This window comes from Triturus cristatus, chromosome 8, assembly GCF_964204655.1.
Source record: "Triturus cristatus chromosome 8, aTriCri1.1, whole genome shotgun sequence".
Classification (NCBI taxonomy): domain Eukaryota; kingdom Metazoa; phylum Chordata; class Amphibia; order Caudata; family Salamandridae; genus Triturus; species Triturus cristatus.
Window position 1 is genome coordinate 1,641,998,733 of NC_140591.1, and position 21,206 is coordinate 1,642,019,938.

General features: G+C 43.6%; 1 protein-coding gene across 1 annotated transcript in view; it reads left to right on the top strand.

Moving 5' to 3' along the window:
* LOC146808477 (transient receptor potential cation channel subfamily M member 2-like) overlaps positions 1 to 21,206 on the top strand; it is a 1,642,641-nt gene that overhangs the window by 452,099 nt on the left and 1,169,336 nt on the right. The window contains exon 12 of the mRNA XM_085623575.1: positions 20,631 to 20,942. Within this exon, the coding sequence (XP_085479701.1) occupies positions 20,631 to 20,942 (312 nt within the window). The remainder of the gene's footprint in view (positions 1 to 20,630; positions 20,943 to 21,206) is intronic.

Here is a 21,206-nt window from a genome sequence, read left to right on the forward strand (position 1 = left end):
CTCTAAAATTTAGGTTTCAGGAAGATTAGATAGGAATTTGCTAAATCAAAAGGCAAACGTTGCTTGAAAATCAATTGGGAATCATTACACAGTGTCCAGCCTTTTTCACATTTAAGATAAACTGTGTAATGTCCAGAAGTAACAGTAGGTCCTTCATGGAAAATTATTGCAACTGTTACAAAAGTTTTTCCTGAAATTGATAATTGCTGTCCTGTAAACTTCTTTATTAAAGTATCCAATTTTGAACCATCAGCTTTACATCGTTGCATCATTAAAATTACATACTGTCCGTATTCCTTTAAAATTAACGTTGAAAACATTTCAGATTGACACTCACCGCATTCCATGTTATGATTAGCATCTTTAACTAATTTAGCAAAAGTGACTGTTTTACTTTCTGGCAATGTTAAATAAATAAACCTTTCAGAATCAACATTAGAGCCACATGTATTGTAACAGTTTTCACAACTATGTTCCCATTTATAAGAGACACCAAACATATTTTCAATGGGAACCCCTTCTTCTTCCAGTACCTGAAGAAAAAACATCAAGAATTCCTGTGCGTCTTGCTGTACATTTTGAGAAAACTGTGTTCGTCCTGAACATACATCTAAAAGTTTTCTAATTTCAGTAGCACTTTCTATTTGAGTTTTATCATTACTCAGCTTTTGAAAAAGGAGACTCAACTCAGAACAGAATCTTTTTCTCTGATTTACTATTATCTGCTTTTGCACACTTTCCAGATAAAATGCAACATTCAGCACTACATTAGCGTAGCAGTTGACACCAGAGCTATTTTCAAAATGACATCCTACAACCTCTTCTTCATTTTCCTTTTTCTTTTTGCTTGCAATTACATCACTCCTCTTTTTTTTCCTCCTCTCTACATCTTCATTACAGATATTCTCATTTCTCCTTTTACGAGAAACTACACGTTTCTCTAACACAGGATACTGACCTAAATGAGGAGCATAGGTTCTTCTTAATCTATTATACTCCTTTACACAATTTGTATCAGCACTAACTTTTGAGTCATCAAAGTCTATCATGAATAAACCAGATAATGTTTTCACTCGTGACAAAGCTACATAAGCCATACCTTCTTTGAACACAGTTGAACCAATGTTCACAAAAGCACAACCTACAGTCAATCCTTGAGACTTGTGAATAGTTACAGCATATGCTAGAGAAAACGGAAACTGCTTCCTACGTACATATAAGTCTTTCACAAGCATGAAACGAACTGAACAACGACAAATGTCTTTAACTTCTTCTATCTGATCAAATTTTATTTTTAAACATTCAATTCCATCTTTTTTCTGATAATTAATAAAACCCACAACTCTTCCCATAGCTCCATTAACTAAACCTTTTTCAACATCCAAATTTCTCCTTAAAAATACTCTACAGTTCATGCAAACATATAGATTTTTTTCTAATCCAGCTGTTTTGGAAATGTTCTTCTCTAGTGAATCCAATTTATTTTTCAGTGTGCCTGTTAATGTGATAGTAATTCTTCCATCCTCAATTTTGTCCACTGCTTCCAATTTCCTGATATCTTCCTTTTCCAATTTTAAAAGCTCCTCATTGAATATTGAGCATTCACGTTGAGTTGGCATTAAGCAGATGACACTTTTCTTTTCTGCAATGTTCTTGTATATTTTCTCTGCAACTATTTCTTCCTTTGGAAATAAATTATGTAGCAGCCGACTCTGTAATGCTTTTTTGCCAACTTCTGTGAGTAGTCCAATTCTGATATCTTTCAGAATACTTCCATATTCTTCATCGTTTGCTTGCCTCATATTAGTAGTAAGTTCCTTGTACTCAAAGAAGGACCAAATATTTGCATTACCGATGCTTCCCAATGACTTCTTTGTGTCTTCATGTGTCACAGTATTAAACACTGGTTGTTCTTTAACTGGAGTAAGTTGTAGAAGATCCCCAAAAACTATGACATGTTTTCCACCAAATAACACGTCATAGTCTGTCCTTAGAATTTGCTGCATTCTTAAATGCACAAAGGCAAGCATTAAGTTTGATACCATGCTCACCTCATCAATAATGAGAACTTGCATCTTCTTCAATACTCTTGAAACTTCCAAGCATGCTTCTCCAGTTAGCTTGTTGTATTGTATTTTGTTCTCATGCTCCACTGGTAACATTAGCAAACGATGTAAGGTGATTCCTTTTATGTTATATGCTGCTAACCCAGTTGGAGCAGTAACCACACAAGACAAAGTAGAATCCGTTTTTTGCTGTAGGTAGCTTCTGATGACTTTTATTAGGAAACTTTTTCCAGTTCCAGCTTGTCCGCTTACATACATCCTGATTGGATGAAATGATGTGCATGAGCACTCTTTTTTTTCATGTAGAAATCCGTGATCAATTTTGTTTCTGATCTCTTCATAAATTTGTTGCTGCTCTTCATTCAGTTGTCTTTCCAAATTTTGTAAGTCTATAAATTCTTCTTGAGCTTGATTCATAGCCGTTTCCACTTCATTCATGGCTATTGATGCTTCATTTTCAACGATTGGTTGTCCTAGGGGATCTTGACTGAGTGTTCCTGAACTTTGGCTGTCTTGAGAACTGTCTCTAGCTACTTCTGCTGCAATTGTAGTTTCCTGTTCAATTTCTTCATTTAACATTTGCAGATAAGTTGAGAATGTACTGCATTGTATGCTGTCTTTGCAAGCATTAAAAGAATCTTCATAGCTTTGAAATTCTCACAGTAGTTCATCCTCTGTACGCCATGGTTTAAACAGCTGTAAAAGAGCCAAGTAGTAAAATTCCTTTTTGTCAGTAGTGTCGCAACTCAGCTTCCTGTGATTTATCAAACTTCCTTTTGTTTGCTTCACCAAACATCCTTCCTCACCAATGACTTTATATTTTCCATTATTGATGTCTTCTGCGGCTTTCCGTGAATAAATGTAGTTCTGCAGCACTTCATAGAGACACATGTTCTCCAGATGATGACTTCTCTTGGGATAATATGTGTCCAACATGTTTGATTTCAAAATATCTGTACTTTCTGGGTCATTCTCGGCCAAATATTCAATTTCTCCAACAGATTTCAGTACCCGATTTCTCATTGCTGCAAGGCCTAAACTTGCCCAAATTATTCTTCTTGATTTCGAGTAGAGACTTGCAGAAGATAACCTATCTGAACATTCGTAGGATCCAATTTCTCGATGCGATAACATCTTTAAACTGAAACTGTACAGCTTCTTACTGACAGTCTTCTCGTGAGAAATCTCTTCCCACATTTCTTTCAATTCAGTTTTTTCAGATTTAGTAATGTAAGACGTTACATATCGAGCAACAGCAATGGAATTGTCAGCTACATACTGTATATCCATGTTAGCATTCCACATGGATAAAATGACTGGGTTGTAGTCATTTATATTTTTTGATTCTTCTTTTCTTTTTAGGTTGTAGGTATTCTTAGGTGATTTTCTTGTGATAGTATGTCTCACAGATGACATAAAACTGTTTACTCTTCCATTTGAAAGAACAGGTCTAGGAAATCCAAATCGACATTTAGTGTGGTATTTATCTTTGCTCTTGTATTTCCGTCGACAGTATTTTCCACACCGATGACTTTGGAAGCGTAAAACTTGCTCCTTTAACTTTTTCTCTTCTGTGCTTTTTGGTATAGCACATGTTGCATATTCTTCAATGTAAGATAACACTGCTTCATCAGTATCTGTTCCAAACTTTGGGGCATCCTTGATCAACAACAGCATATGTTGAAGCACGTCCTCCCTCCCCGCTTCCCGCCACCGCCGCTAACCCCGCCCCTTTTTGCCTTCTGTACCCTCCCCGCTCCCGCCTCCCAGCTGCTCCGCCCCCCGCGCACTTGGCCATATATGGCGACCGTGCGACGCAGGTGAGTGTGACCTAGTTCTAGGACACCCCCGCGCCGCACGGCCACCAGCTGCTGCGTGTGCCTTCCCTGCCTGACTGCCTCGCTGCCGCCGCGTGACCACGCCCCCTGCCCCCGAGCGGCGTGGTCCGTGCTCGCCTGTCCTGCCCCTGTTGTTTTTGCTGTGTTTAAATTGTTTTTGTCTTTTTGTATTGCCTGTTTTCTAGTTATTGTAATTTCCTTCCTGTTTTGCTGGTTTATTTGCTGCTGTTCGTCCTCCCTCCCCGCTTCCCGCCACCGCCGCTAACCCCGCCCCTTTTTGCCTTCTGTACCCTCCCCGCTCCCGCCTCCCAGCTGCTTCGCCCCCCCGCGCACTTGGCCATATATGGCGACCGTGCGACGCAGGTGAGTGTGACCTAGTTCTAGGACACCCCCGCGCCGCACGGCCACCAGCTGCTGCGTGTGCCTTCCCTGCCTGACTGCCTCGCTGCCGCCGCGTGACCACGCCCCCTGCCCCCGAGGACATCGCCGACTTCGTCAGCCCGCATGCCCTCCCCTCCGCTGACTACATCCTCCTGGGGGACCTCAACTTCCACCTGGAGAACAACAACGACCACAACACCAGCACCCTGCTCGACAACCTCGCCAACCTTGGACTCAAGCAACTGGTGAACACCCCCACCCACCTCGCCGGACACACACTGGACGCCATCTTCTCATCCAGCAAAGACATCGCCTTCAGCCACGCCACAGAACTCCACTGGATGGACCACAGCTGCGTCCACTTCACCTTCAGAAGAACGACGATCCACCACCACCAGAAACAGGCTGCTAGAAGAAACTGGAACAAGATCACAGCCGACCAGCTCGCCGCTTCCCTGAGCCAGCACCCTCCTGCCAGCTCAGCGAACCCCAGCCAGGCCGCCGACAACCTCACGAAGTGGATCAGCAACTGCGCGGACAAACTCGCCCCTCTGAGGACCCCGCCCAGCAGACCCGGCAGCAAGAAAGCCCCATGGTTCACCGACGAACTCAAGAGCTCCAAGAAGAACTGCCGAGCCCTCGAGAAAGTCTGGAGAAAGGAACCTACACCAGACAACATGACCGCCCTCAAACTCGCCACCCGGAAGCACCACCAACTGATCCGCGCCGCCAAGAAAACTGCATTCAAGGACCGGCTGGACAACAACGCACACAACTGCAAGGAACTCTTCAACATCGTGAAAGAGCTCTCCAACCCCAACGCCGGAAACAACACCATCACCCCTTCGCAAGACCTCTGCAACTCCCTCGCCTCCTACTTCCACAACAAGATCGCGGACATACACAACAGCTTCAGCACCATCCGACGCACGTCACGACCGCACCAACGCCCCCCACCACCACCCTCCGTGCCTGGACCCCGATCAGCACCGAAGACACCGTCCGCATGATGAACTCTGTCCACTCCGGATCTCCGACTGACCCCTGCCCTCACCACGTCTTCAACAAGGCCGACGCTGTCATCGCACCCCACCTGCGGGACATTATCAACACCTCCTTCGACACCGCCACCTTCCCCGAGAGCTGGAAGCACGCCGAACTCAGCGCTCTACTCAAGAAACCTACAGCAGACCCCTCCGAACTCAAGAACTACCGCCCCATCTCGCTACTCCCGTTTCCAGCCAAAGTCATCGAGAAGACCGTCAACAAACAGCTGGCCGCCTTCCTCGAGACGAACGCATCCCTCGACCCCTCGCAGTCCGGCTTCCGAGCCAACCACAGCACCGAGACCGCCCTCATCGCCGCCACCGACGACATCCGAGCCCTGATGGACAACGGAGAAACAGCGGCCCTCATCCTCCTAGACCTCTCCGCGGCCTTCGGCACTGTCTGCCACCGCACCCTAGTGCAATGCCTCAGCAACGTCGGAGTCCAGGAGAAGGCACTGGAATGGATCGTCTCCTTCCTCGACGGAAGAACACAGAGAGTCCGCCTGCCACCGTACAAGTCAGAGGCCACCGAAGTCATCTGCGGCATCCCTCAAGGATCCTCGCTGAGCCCTACCCTCTTCAACGTCTACATGAGCCCCCTCGCGGCCATCGCACACCAACACAACCTCAACATAATCTCCTACGCAGACGACACCCAGCTGATCCTCTCCCTGACCAACGACCCCGCCGCCGCCAGAGCCAACCTGCATGAAGGGATGAAGGAGGTAGCCGAGTGGATGACGACCAGCCGCCTGAAACTGAACTCAGACAAGACGGAGGTCCTCATCCTGGGCTCCACACCCACCGCCTGGGATGACTCCTGGTGGCCCCCCGCCCTGGGCACCGCACCCAAACCGACAAACCACGCACGCAACCTGGGCTTCATCCTGGACTCCTCCCTCTCCATGACCAGACAAGTCAACGCCGTCTCCTCGGCGTGCTTCAACATCCTGCGCATGCTACGGAAGATCTTCTGGTGGATCCCCACGGAGACCAGGAAGACCGTCACCCAGGCCCTCGTCACCAGCCGACTGGACTACGGCAACGCCCTCTACGCCGGAACCACCGCCAAGCTCCAGAAGAGACTCCAGCGGATCCAGAACGCCTCAGCCAGACTCATCCTCAACATCCCACGAAACAGCCACATCTCCGGACACCTGAGAGACCTGCATTGGCTCCTTGTCAACAAAAGAATCACCTTCCGTCTCCTCACCCACGCACACAAAGCCCTACACGACCAAGGCCCGAGCTACCTCAACAACTGAATCAACTTCTACGCTCCCAAACGCCACCTCCGTTCAGCCAGCCGCGCCCTCGCCACTGTCCCACGCATCCGTAGAGCGACAACAGGAGGAAGGTCCTTCTCCTACCTGGCCGCCAAGACCTGGAACTCCCTCCCGGCCGACCTGCGCCTGACCCAAGACCACCTCTCCTTCAGGAAGAAGCTCAAGACCTGGCTGTTCGAGCAGTAACGGCACCCCCCCCCTAAGCACCTTGAGACCCAACGGGTAAGTAGTGCGCTCTATAAATGTCCTTGATTGATTGATTGATCATATGAATATGAGGAGCACCTCTTGCCTGGTACTCTTTTCTCCAAAAGAAATCCACTACTTCTCCAAGAGGTGGATTTTTTTTATTGCAGATGAAGGACATCATAGCCTCAAATCTATGATTGAAATATCTGCAAACATTAACCGGATCCAATGAGCACAGTTCTCCTGCTGTCTTGTATTCGATGTTTTTAATGTTTGAATTTGCCTCTCGTAGAAAATCCAGTAAATCATCCCAAGCGTACTCAGCACAGCTTAGGGTAAGGAACCATGTTGGTGTTCCTAAATTTCGTAACATGCATTTTAATTCACCATGGCGTCGGTACCAATATTCATTTGTCCCACGCTGACAAGCCATCAGATTGATCAGTTGTGTTTCCAAATGATCATCTCGGTGCTGCACTTTCTCCATAAAATCCTTAAAATGTGATTTACTGCATAAGATAGTGCAGACAAGTCGCTTTCAAATAAAAGATGGAACAAATAAGGAATACTTTGTCGAAATCTGGGATCTTCTGCATATAGTCTTGTAGTCCGATACTCAGAAGCTGGAATCTGTTCTGGACGTTCATCGTATCGTCCTCCTTTTCCTTTAGGAAACAGCTGGGGAAAACATCGAGCTTCCAAGCTCTCTTCCCATACACTCACGGGAGTTCCTTTTGCTTTCTTCATCTGAAAGAGATCAATATTGTCTCCCATAACTTCTTTTGAATGAAGAGGATGTATGCTAAAATGTTCATAAATGTCTTCTTCCTTTGACTTGTCCACTTTTTCAATTTGTCCAGTTGGTGTTTCTGTGTCTTCTTGTAAATCTTCTTCTTCTTCTTCTTCTATATAAATTGATTCATACCATTTGTTATTCCTTTTCAAATACAAATTTGCTCTTTGTACTTTCCGTACATCTACCAGCTCCTGCCAAATCTTCTTATTCTTTGTAGGTACACCATTAACCAGAATAACTAATGGTTCAGTTTCCAAAGTATCTGCATCAATAGTTTCCATATTTTTTTTCAAATCCAAGGGCAAATACACCACTCTACCTTTTAAACCTCTCAGTAAATCTGAAGGAGGTAATTTACCAGTTTTGGGCTCCATACGTACTATGGTCTGGAACGGATGAACACATTGAATAAGTATAGACTCATATGTATTTAATTCAGAAAGTTCGGCAGGAATAACATCCAATTCTAAATTATTATGTACAGCTCTGGTTGGCATTCTATTTTCCTCTAACTTGTTGTAACAGTATTTACAAATACGTTGATCTTCACCCAATTCAAAACAATTTTCAAGAAATATATATGTGGCAAAATCCTTCCACTTATAATTATCTTCATTTTCACTCTTTCTGTAGAGATCAACATTCCTAGTTTGTTTTCTATAATGAGTTCTGCGGCAACAAATACAAGTTAAATTTGGTCTTTCATTAGAGATTATTGCAAATTTTGTTATGTGATCATTAAATGTTTTACTTACAGAGGGTTCTACATTCTCTTCCACTTCTTCCTCATTTACTGTGTCCTTTTCTGCACTGTCTTGTTCAGGACCAAAGTAACAAAACTGAATTTCATCAATAACCTTCTCTACATCTGATACCGATCCACGGAACAGAGCCCTATTCAATTCATCTAACTTTATTGCTGGACTTTTAACAAAATACAACCGTCTCACAAACTTTCTCATTTCAGTATGATGAACAGCCAGCATCCTAAAATGATGGAAAACACTATTACACACTTTTCTAGATAGACAAGCCAGAGAATGACCCTGCAAACCAGTATTCTCTCTCACTCTGCATGGATCTAGTCTTTGAAGCACCTTAATTTTCTGTTTAACACTCTTTTTACTATATTCTCTTAGAAACTCACGAAATTTATCAATAGATTCCTGACGCACAGTGCAAATACTACTACAATTCCAAGTGTACACTGGGGCTTTAGGACGTCTCCCCATAGCCTCATCCGCCATCACTTGTACCTCATCTCTTGGAACCATTATCTCCTTATCCATTATGCAACCATTTTTCACTTCATAAGCACGACCTCTGGTGTCAACTGCATGCAGCAAACTATTACTTTGAAAATAACTCTCTTCATTAAAAAAAGGTTCACTACTTGAACTATGCATCCATTCTCCTAAAAACACTTTACAAAAGTTTGTTCTGTTCACTACTCTTTTCCTTTTGCATTGTGATTTCAGTACATTAACCATTTTATCTAATGTACGCATCCTATTCAAAATTAAAATGAATAGTTTCCTTTTTAATTCTAATGCCTTTGTTGCAATGGCTTCAATTTCTTTTTTTCTCTTATAATATTTTGCCTTTTCTTATATTTCTTCACATCCTTTATCAAATTGGACATCACTCTTCTCTGAAACATTTTTCTACGTATCTCTTTAAACGCTGTTTTTCTGTTTAAGTTAATCTTTATTGTTGCAGAAGGTATATTTGCATTAACTAAATTCTCAATTTTTTCTTGTTCTTTTCTATTGAAAACATTCTTTCCAGTACAGACATTTTGTAAATTTTTCCTTTTTTTGAAGATGTTCTTTAAAAAATCTTTTGTCTGCTTACCAGAAGATTTTCTCTTTTTCCCAACATGAGCATCTCCAACTAACTTAGGTCCTCCAGTTGTCTTCAAATATAGGTTTTTTTTGTGGTCTTTCCTTAGTCTGGATTTTGTAGGCATCTTAAATTTTGTTCACTGCTCTTCAGCGATACCTGAAAAAAACTAAAAAAAATTCCTTTATTTTATTTAAATATATTACTACATTTTTTATGATCTTTTCAAATCTTAAAATACTATAAACCCCTTTCCTAGAAGTGAAAATCACAATAACACCTTCACAAATTAAATATCTAAAAACAATTCCTGTGTGCACACAGAGTCATGCTTTGAAATTAGGCAGAAAACGAAATTTCTTTGCCAATTGGAAAGCATACTTTCTACTACTTTTTTGGCAAGTGATAAGTACTTTTACAGCCTGACACATTTTGAATCCACTTTTCAGATTCTGAAAACAGCACATGTCCAAACAGCTTTTTCAGACCAGCAACATGTGTAACCTGGGTGACTGACTACACTCCAGCAAGGGCAACCAGCCTTAGTGATGCTGAATGTATTTGCATTACTGACTGAAACCTCAAACCCCACTCGGTTGTGAATACTGTGCATGTTTCCACAGGATAAACAGCTGGTGTGTGCTAAGAGTCTACTTCTGCACAAAAAAAATAGGTCCCCCTTTCCATCTAATGCAAATGTAAAATCACCAGAGCAATACGCAAAAAATCTCTGCCTGTAATTCCTCTTTGCACACAGAGTCATGTTTACATATTAGTCAGAATTCGAAATTTCTTTGCCAATTTGAAAGCACGCTTACTAATCTTTTTTTTGGCAAGTGATAAGTACTTTTACAGTCTGACACATTATGAATCCATTTTTTAGATTCTTAAAAAAGCACATGTCCAAACAACATTTTCAGACCAGCAACATGTGTAACCTGGGTGACTGAGTACACTCCAGCAAGGGCAACCAGCCTTAGTGATGCAGAATGTATTTGCTTTACTGACTGCAACCTCAAACCCCACTCGGTTGTGAATACTGTGCATGATTCCACAGGATAAGCAGCTGGTTGTGTGCTAAGAGTCTGCTTCTGCATAAAAAAATAACACCCCCTTTCCATCTAATGCAAATGTAAAATCACCAGAGCAATACCAAACAGCTTTCTCAGACCAGCAACATGTGTAACCTGGGTGACTGACTACACTCCAGCAAGGGCAACCAGCGTTAGTGATGCTGAATATATTTGCATTACTAAGTGCAACCTCAAACCCCACTCGGTTGTGAATACTGTGCATGATTCCACAGGATAAGCAGCTGGGTGTGTGCTAAGAGTCTGCTTCTGCATAAAAAAATAGCTCCCCCTTTCTATCTAATGCAAATGTAAAATCACCAGAGCAATACCAAACACCTTTCTAAGACCAGCAACATGTGTAACCTGGGTGACTGACTACACTCCAGCAAGGGCAACCAGCCTTACTGATGCTCAATGTATTTGCATTACTGACTGCAACCTCAAACCCTAAAAGTATTCCTCATTTATACCACTACACCTTAATTTATGGTGAAAACATAGTCCATATGATTTTACATGTTTGTATTTGCATTACTAAGTGCAACCTCAAACCCCACTCGGTTGTGAATACTGTGCATAATTCCACAGGATAAGCAGCTGGGTGTGTGCTAAGAGTCTGCTTCTGCAGAAAAAAATAGCTCCCCCTTTCCTACTAATGCAACTGTAAAATTACCAGAGTAGTACGCAATAAATCTCTGCCTGTAATTCCTCTTTGCACACAGAGTCATGTTTTCATATTAGTCTGAAAACGTAATTTCTTTGCCAATTTGAAACCACACTTACTACTCTTTTTTTTGGCAAGTGATAAATACTTTTACAGTCTGACACATTTTAAATCCACTTTTCAGATTCTTAAAAAAGCACATGTCCAAACAAATTTTTCAGACCAGCACCATGTGTAACCTGGGTGACTGACTACACTCCAGCAAGGGCAACCAGCCTAAGTCATGCTGAATGTATTTGCATTATTGACTGAAACCTCAAACCCCACTCGGTTGTCAATACTATGCATGATTCCACAGGATAAGCAGCTGGCTGTGTGCTAAGAGTCTGCTTCTGCACAAAAAAATGGCTCCCCCTTTACATCTAATGCAAATGTAAAATCACCAGAGCAATACGCAATAAATCTCTGCCTGTAATTCCTATTTGCACACAGAGTCATGTTTTCATATTAGTCACAAAACGAAATTTCTTTGCCAATTTGAAAGCACACTTACTACTCTTTTTTTTGGCAAGTGATAAACACTTTTACAGACTGACACATTATGAATCCACTTTTCAGATTCTGATAAAAGCACATGTCCAAACTGCTTTTTGAGACCAGCACCATGTGTAACCTGGGTGACTGACTACACTCCAGCAAGGGCAACCAGCCTTAGTGATGCTGAATGTATTTGCATTACTGACTGAAACCTCAAACCCCACTCGGTTGTGAATACTATCCATGATTCCACAGGATAAGCAGCTGGCTGTGTGCTAAGAGTCTGCTTCTGCATAAAAAAATACCTCCCCCTTTCCATCTAATGCAAATGTAAAATCACCAGAGCAATACCAAACAGCTTTCTGAGACCAGCAACATGTGTAAGCTGGGTGACTGACTACACTCCAGCAAGGGCAACCAGCCTTACTGATGCTGAATGTATTTGCATTACTGAGTGCAACCTCAAACCCTTAAAGTATTCCTTATTTTTACCAGTACACCTTAATTTATCGTGAAAACATAGTCCATATTATTTTACATGTTCCTCACATTTAAATTTCTACCAAAACAGAAAATGATAAACACAACTTCAACAAAAGGAATTCCAATTCTATTATTCATTTCTTAATTTACCATATACATCCCCTCTCAAACTCTAAACTCACCTTTAAAATTAGTTAGTTGTGAAAGAAATGTGGCACTCAAACAGCAGATTATCAGAGCCAGGATCTCTGTTCTGTACACCTCTCTCCTCTCAGCAGAACCAGATAATGGCAAAGTTTCCCTCTCTTTTTCCACACATATACATGTTAATTTCAAATCTCAGTGCTTCCCCCTTTTTTTCAAAAGTAATCACACATTTCTATTGGTTGAAAACCAACCCATTTCCAAAAGTACCCTTCCCCCAACTTGACTTCTGCCTAGTACCCTTCCCCCAACTTGACTTCTGCCTGCTACCATAGCAATAGCTCATGGAACACTGCTGTGTGGAGTTAGGTCAGAAGTTCGCCACACAATGTTTCATTTCCAAAGAGCAGGAGTGCTTGACTTTTCAAACCTAACAGCAAATCCATAGTACTGTTCTTTGGTAACACATTTTTCTGTACCAATACAAAACATGCTTCTATAAATTTACACATACAGCCTAGTTTTTATTGTAGAATGGTATGAAACAGCCAATCAGTTCTTTTTTTTATAAAAAAAAATATGTATGCCTCCATTTCCAAACTGTCTTTCATTTCTTTTTACCATTCTACTGAATTACACCTCCTGAGTGCATCCAGTTCTCCTTTGAAGATGTTCACAGTGTGGATTGTAGGGCACAGCTATGTCTTCTGGAGTGAAAAGTATGCAGAGAAAACAGGTATGGTGAGAGACCTTGCTTTGCCAAATGTAGACATTAAATGGATTGGTCAGAGAGGGTTAAAGTGGCACCAATTGATGCCATTGGTGAAATCCTTCTTGCAAATCCAACACCCTGACCTCATAATAGTGCACTGCGGTGGCAATGACCTAGGCACTTTGACTGGGGTAGGTCTGGAAATGCTTATGAAGGACACCTTTGCACAACTGTTTTCACTTTTCCCTAAAACTGCCTTTGTGTTTTCTAACATATGCCAAAGGCAAAAATGGAACTGGTCCAATCATTTCTGTCCACAGATTGACAAAGCAAGAAAGCACGTCAACAAATCTGTTTCTGCTTTCCTCCGTGACTATGGTATGGGTTCCATTTACCACAACAACTTGCGTTACGACATGCAAGACATTTATAGAGGAGATGGTGTACACTTCACTGATGAAGGGAACAGAGTCTTCCTCTTGAACCTTAGACTCTGCATCGGTACTTACTTGTAGGTACCACTAAAAAATCACTTAATAAACACAACAGCTCTTTTTAGAGCCCCCTAATATCTAAACACTTAAATCTGCATTTCATTTCTTTTTTTTTTTACCGTACGCGTACGGTGAGCTTACCGTACGCGTATCCCGCGATTTTTAAAAAAAATCAATAAATGTTTTTTTTGTACTTTTCTGTCCTTCTTTGACCCCCTTACAAATGTTAGGGGGTCTGTAACTCTCTTCCTTTCCCCCTTTTCAAGTTATCACCCTTTTTTTTCTGAGTGAAACACACAAAATGGCGGCCGCCGCTTCCTGGTTTCGACCGATTCGAATGTTTACTAAGATCTAACAGCCAATCAGAATCGCGCTCGCGCACGCCACCGTACGCGTACGGTAAGCGCACCGTAAGCGCACCGTAAGCTGGCTCAGATATATATATTGATTTAAAGGCTATTTTCTCAGAATCTACTGAACAGATTTACACCAAACCTACAAAAGGCACTTCCTTGACCTGAGGACTACCTCTCTGCCAAATTTAAAGTAATTCTGTTCAGCCGTTCGGGCTGTAGCTGTGTCTAAAGGTCCTATGGAAAAATGCATGGGAAAAACGCGTTTTGGGACCCCCCTTTTATCTCAGCCCCCGCTTGACGAATCCCCCCGAGACTTTCAGAGTAGGAGCGGAGCGTGGCGCCCCACCTATTTTGACAATTTCGCGAGGATTCGTCGACCGGCGCCAAAGTTATTCAGAATAGAATGTTGCGGATTTCCTATGGTAAGAGGGTCCTAACTATAACTACCTACTGGCGACCGCCAGTAGGTAATATATATATATATATATATATATATATATATATATATATATATATATATATGTATGAATTTTATTAAAGTTCTCTGGGATTCCAGCACATAGGATTAGTCAGCGCTTTTGCCTTTGATAAGGATTCCCCTGGAAGAGAACTACGAATACAGGTGACTAACTTTTCCTTTCTTTTGAACTGAGGAGAAGGCAACTGAAATCACTGGGATTGTCAGGAAACAATCACCTTTGACAGTGTTTCCCTCAGTATAATACTGCTAGACCAGGAAGCCCGCACAATAGTTGTCAAGGGGGAAGGATTTAGACAATTGACGGATAGGTAGACTAATTGAGAGAGCTGCAATGCCAAATGATAGAGATCCTTACCTTGCAATCACAACCCCCTGACATTTACTTCTGCTCACCTAAAGGGCCTAATGTATCAAAGGGTTTTACCCAGTCTCTATCTGTGGGGCAATGACTTGATACAGAAGGAGCTCATCTTGGAACATGGTTATGTGAATTGGGATAAGTAACATGCCGAGCAGGTAAGTATATGATGGTGCCTCTACCATTTTTATCACTAGGATACAACCCAACTGTTCATTTTAGTCATCAATGGTCCTTAAGTTGTCCAAGACATGCATATGGCTACTGGTTGATTGCTTTGTGGTCAAGGAAAAGTCCAGGGTTTGGAGTCCCTGGCTCACTCCCAGTTTCAGATATGTTTGGTAAGTATTACTGCTCAGCAGATTCATATCCTGACTCCCACCTTGAGAGGTTCTTCACAATGATTTTGTAAGTTGCTCCTTATCAAAGGATTGAGTCTGCTGGAATGAGAATCTACACCAGCTGTACCTCCTCTTAACTAAGATGACCACTGTCTCCTCCACATGCTATGAATTGACTTACAGATGGTAGCAGCTAACTGTAGCTTAGGGGTACAGGCTTTTTCTACAACCACTTGAAAAAGTTGTCCTTCATGGTAAAATCCATGATTCTGGGGCCACTCACTCCCTCTAAATGTGAGAGTAATATTAGCCTACTTCTGACTACATGAGTGGATGAGCAACTACTGGTTGGGGAGGAGCAGTGTGAGTTGTGTGTGTGTTTGCTCAACTGTGAATATTGCATTGATATATTCTGTACTAGGACACTATGAGCAAATGTATAACCAAAAACGGAAGTCCTTGTCCTAGAACTTTCCAAAGAGTGGTGGTGGGGAAGCAGCCAGAAAAAACCCCGTTGGGGAAGCAGTCCAAGAGTCAATATTCAAACCATGCATTCAAATCGTATATGATGTGCTCTTAATGGTTTGAAATTACATACATTGTGTTTTAAATTGTATACAGCTTTCCCTAAGAAGAAAGTATTTTTGACCAAACAATATTAAATCATATAACTAATGTTCTTCTTTGATGTTTTTCTTCCAAAATGATTCTTGTATTATTTATGGTCCCCTACTCATGAGATACAACAATAATTATTGAGATAGGACCTCTCTAACAAGCTCCTTATGAAACTGCCATTTATCTCACTAGAAAACTAAATTTTGTTTTTATTAAAACACTAGGGAGCCGAGGTACATCTGTTTGATAACATATGCAACAACAGGTTTTCTTCAAACACCTGTTTATTTAACATCTTTGGTAGTGGGATGTTTTTTCTACCTTGATGGGCACCGTAATCTCGCAAAATAACATACCGGAAACAACAGAAAATGATGTAAATTACAGAATTTGATGTGCGACTGTCGAAACCACCACTACCATTGTAGAATTTTGTAACATTCTTTAGTATATGGCAGCGTAGTTAAGAATACAAAAGAAGGTTATGAGGAGGGTGAAGTGGGGGTGAGGTAGTTAAGAAGCAATAAGGGGACCTCAATGGTGTAAAGCTAAAACTATGGGACTCCTCATACAGAATGAGTTCAGGGGCTTCTGTGTCTCCCAAATCTCACAGATACTTGGAGACTTAGAGGCCTTGGGCTGAATGGTGACCCCTGCACCGATGGTGCTGCAGAAACCAGTGTTACACACCTGGGACATCTTTGTGTCCATTACACTGGTTTGAGTGAGCTCTATCAGGTCAGCTTGCTGTTTTCAAGTACAGCTAAAGGGTGTGGCGGTCTGCTCACACCTGAAACAAAGACGATGAGCTGTGCCCTTCTCCTTTCTCTAGTGCAACCTTCGATAGAAGAGCTGCAGCCCTAGGCCCAGCCTTCAATTGATTGTATTTTTAATTAGTTTTTATTGGCATTTAAGTCAAGAAAGTACAATGGCAGAATTGCAACAATACAAAAGGCAAGGGGAGGGGATTCAGGGAAGAGAGTGTCCAAGGGGTAAAGAGGTAATGGTAAGGGAAAGAGTGTTGCATGATTTCAAAATAGTGTAGCAGGATACAGCAGTTTTTCTCTGTGACCCAACTACAATACTTCAAACAAGATGAGTGCTCGACTAGCAACCAGTATGAGCGCAATGGCATGCAATGACCTTGAATAGGAATACAGAGAGGCACAGACTGCAAGTTTGATGTGCAACAAACACTAGGGTCCACCAATAACACTCCTTGTTTCTTTAGAGGCAGTTAGGACCTAGGAGGATCAAGGGTAGCCTCAGAATGGGTTTCTCTAGGCACAGATGGGTCCTTTGGTGCATGTGAGACAACAATAGTTCCCATATGTCCTTGTGGCGGGAGCATAAAGGGATCAATTCCCAGAAGTGAGAGGGATGCACTTGACAATATGTAGCATCCCGTAGCCAAGCTTTGACAGTGAGAGCAGGTCTCTGACCCCAATTGAAGGGTACTCTCCATTTGGCCATTAGAAGAAGTATGGCATTGAGACAGAGATCACATGCTGGAATGTCTTTAACGCAGCCCAGTAGGAGTACCAGCGGAGAGTGGAGGTGCAGGTATCCAGTGATGGCATGAATGGTGGATAAAACTTCCTCCCAGAATTCCGCACCCTTAGCGAAGTGCAGAGTTAAATGTATAAAAGAAGCCTTTATGGAGGAGCATCTGTGGCAGCGTGGGTCAGCTACCAGTCCCATACAAGAGATTTGTGTGGGGAGCAGTATAGGCCATACAAAAAGTTGAAGTGTAACAGCCTTAGCCTGTAGTTAGGTGAAAGTGCTTCCATTTATGCACAACAATAACACAACTGGGTATCTCTGATAGGGGGCTCTGTGTCCACCTCCCATGCCAAGCGAGCAGTTGGTGTTGTGATTGGCAAGAGTTTTTTCTATCATGTACCAGTGAGTGACTAGTTTACCTGGTGATGTATAAGTAATTATGTGCTCTAGAGGGGGACTGAGAAATTGTTATGTAGTGCGTGGCAGGTCACTTAAAGTTGGTAATATAGGAATGTTTCTATTGTTTTAGGGGGTGTGGGTTCGGGGTCTTCATATGTTGGTATGAAGTTGTCTGCCAGATAGAGATCTAAAAAGGTTAGGAGGCTTTGCCCACAGGCTCACGTCCTAGCTCCCACATCATGCAAGGGAGGGAACTGGGGGTTTCGCCCAAGGGGCTCGAAAGGAGCAGAGAGGCAGGGGAGTTCTGCGCATTTCTGTGTGCCATTCCACGCTGACAGCATGCATTCCACAGTTTCTATATCCGCCTGTGGCGGCCTTTTCTGGAGTTAAAGTGCGGTGGATAGGGGCAATGGCATTGCCTCTTTTAATGGCAGTGTGAGGCTGAAAAGGTGTCTGGCAGAGTCAGTGATGTAGGTACTGCATCTGAGCGCATAGAGCATAATTTAACATGTCTGGTGCGCCCAGACCACCCTGGGTCAGTGGTAATGTGAGGAGCTCCCAGCTCAAACCAACAATATGAGGTTCAATCGTAGATGCCTCATAACATAAGGGAAAGAGGTAGAAAAGAAATTTCAGTAAAGTAATATTTTTACTATCTCTATCCAAACCCAAAAGCGAGAGTGGCAACCAAGACCATAATGGTACCCTGTCTTCCATACACAAGACAGTGCATTCATCATTCATCATTGGCCATCCAGAGTTCATCTGGGTCATGACTGAGCCAGATGCCCAAGTATCGTACCAGATTGGTTGTCCACCTCAGTGGAGGGTTGGGTGCTATCAGCATATTAGTGACTTTGACCAGTTGACCTGAATGCCTGAAAAGCCATATAATCTTATGGGCATAGCATTGTCGAAGCTGCGCTGCTAAAGGCTTCATTGCCATGGCAAACAAAATTGGTGACAATGGTCAGCTCTGGATAGAGGGAGCAGCTGGTGCAATAGAATAGTGGCAGAGGCACTGGCTGCCTCACCTCATGACAGCAGAGAGCCTCCAGGGAGCACCACAAAGAGGCATGAGAGGCCTGGGCGATAACATTAGGAGCAGTGGCTGAAATAATGTCCAGAGCATCCAGCAGGGACTGGCAGGGTGAATACATCTGTGTAGTCCTCAATCCATTTTTCTCAATTTCAGTGCCAGCCGTTAGGAGCTGTCGCCAGTGTGGGGGGCCAGGAGGGGTGTCGATCCTCCCAAGCCGCAGCACAGTGCCCACACAGGGGGAGCAGTGGTCTCACTGGAGCCTCACTGGTGCCACCCACAGGCCACAGGGGCGTGGCCCGGGTGAAGGCAAACTGCGCGGTCAGCAACAGAACCCCAGCAGGAGGCTGCCAGTTGCACACTGCACAGGCCACACTCCGCCCTGGCATTCAGACCATCGGGCCCTGCAGATGAAAGGGGGGTGGGTGGCAGCCACCACACCCCACAACTCACACAGCAGACATGTTGGTTTGAATTATTCACGGCTGCCTGCAGAAGCCACCAGGGCACCCGCGCCGTCTGGGCCATGTTTCAGCTCGAGGTGGCTATGCATCGGGATTCTGAGTCTTGTGCACAGCCACGAGCCAAGGCTGCAAAAACCTTGCCGGTGGCAGAGCAACCTGATTAGGGAGGCTCCAAGCATTGAAACAGGAGGCGGAACGCTCCTGCTCGTCCATGTCCCATCGCTTGATAAACTTGATACATTAGCGCATCTTTGGACTGTTTTCATAGCTCTGCAGCATGTTACTCACACGAGAGAGACCTGTCGAGAGTTATCCGTGTTCTGTGGTATTAGAAGCTATTGTGAGCAGGGCGGCGCCGACTCTGCTTCGGATGCCAGTGTTTTATGTTTCCTCTCAGCCTCTGCTGCTAATTCTTAGCTTCAAAAGTCTCTGATATGCAGTGTTTGTGTATCCTTCCTGTCTGTGAAGCATGCCTTGTAATTGTGTCGAGTTGGGGAGCACCCGCTGTGCTTGCAACCCTCCGATACCGAGAGTGCCGGGGCTTGGGGGGTGGGGGTCAGGGGGGAGAGATTGTTGTGCTTTGTATAATGGCCCATGTGTCTCTCTAGCCCTCCCGTATGCACTTGTGATATTTTATCTTTGTGTAGAGCACTGGGCGTGGTCCTGCTCCATGAGCGGCTGCACACGCCTTCTGGTCGGATAGCAAACCTGAGCATCACATTTCGTCCGTTATTTGAACTAGACCTAGATAAACCCCTGGGTCAGGCGATGTTAGATTTGTGGCTGGTGTTGCAGTGTGTATTCTCACATCCTGCATCTGTGTGTTTTGGTCGCTCCCTACTTTGGGATACTGATAGACTTTTACTGATAGCTTCTCCAGCAGGGCTGTACTGGCCGTAGCGGGCACCGGGCAATTCCCCGGTGCGCCGCATGGGTGGGGGCCGGTTTGGGCCCCTGGGGGCCGATTTTGTTACAGGGTCCTTTCGGCCCTGTAACGAAATCGGCCGAAAACCGGCCCTGGCAAAGAGCTCGGCGGCACCCCTAACACCCCCGCGGGGAGGGGGGGGGGGTGGCCGAGCACTTTGCCAGGGCCGGTTTTGGTTCCCAGTCCGGCCCTGTTCTCCAGGCTTTGCAAATCTTGGATCTGTAATCACACAGACCTCAGTTTGAATTACGTTGCCTGGATTCTTTCATATTTTCGCACAGGAGAACGGCCTTTTATTAAGCAGAGTGTGCCATTCAATCTAGAAGGAGTGAACTCACAACTTTCCCGCGGGCACTGACTCTCCTGCAATACTAGTCAAAGAACATTCTCTCTCTAGTGATGTTGTTTTTGTCTTGTATGTTTCTTTATCCCATGAATTGTCACTCAGCTACCAACTTTTGCTCGGGTTCCAATTTACAGACTGTTTTATGTACAATATTTCACCTAGCTCTCTAAATCAATCAATATATAAACAAATGCATACACAAGTGCTACCCTGATGAACAATGAACTCTCTGTTTCATTTTTACAGCCTGAAGACCTGTCCGCAGTGCTTACAGATGCTCTCATTGGAAAGAAGCCAAAGTTCGTGCAGCTTTTCCTGGATCAAGGTGTCAGGCTGCGGGATTATGTGACAGAGAGAATTCTGACCCACCTGTATGAAAAAATACAGACAACGCCCTCCTGTGAGACAATGCAGAAGAAAAAAAAAAAGGACCAAGATGGGAATCAGAAATGTGTCGATCGCAGCCAAATTTACAAGGCCGTGAAAAGCTTGTGCAGGTTCACAGAAGCTCTTTACTCCCCAACAGAACCACAGACCGATGTCGACATCACTCCCCAGGTAAATCACCATTTCTGCCGATACATTAGTAATTATGGCATCAAATGTTAACCCATAAGTGTCTTTTGCAATTGATGATGAAGCTTGCTAAGTCTCAGAAATATGGGTGTTGTGCTTGTTGAGAAACCCCCAGGACATTACAACATCTACTCTTTAATTAAATAAATATTAAGTAAGGGTTCGAATTGGGTCATCAGAAAAAATCCTCAATGTCTTCCATAGGTTGTTACTGACTTCCGCATGAATTGAGCCATTATCCTTCAA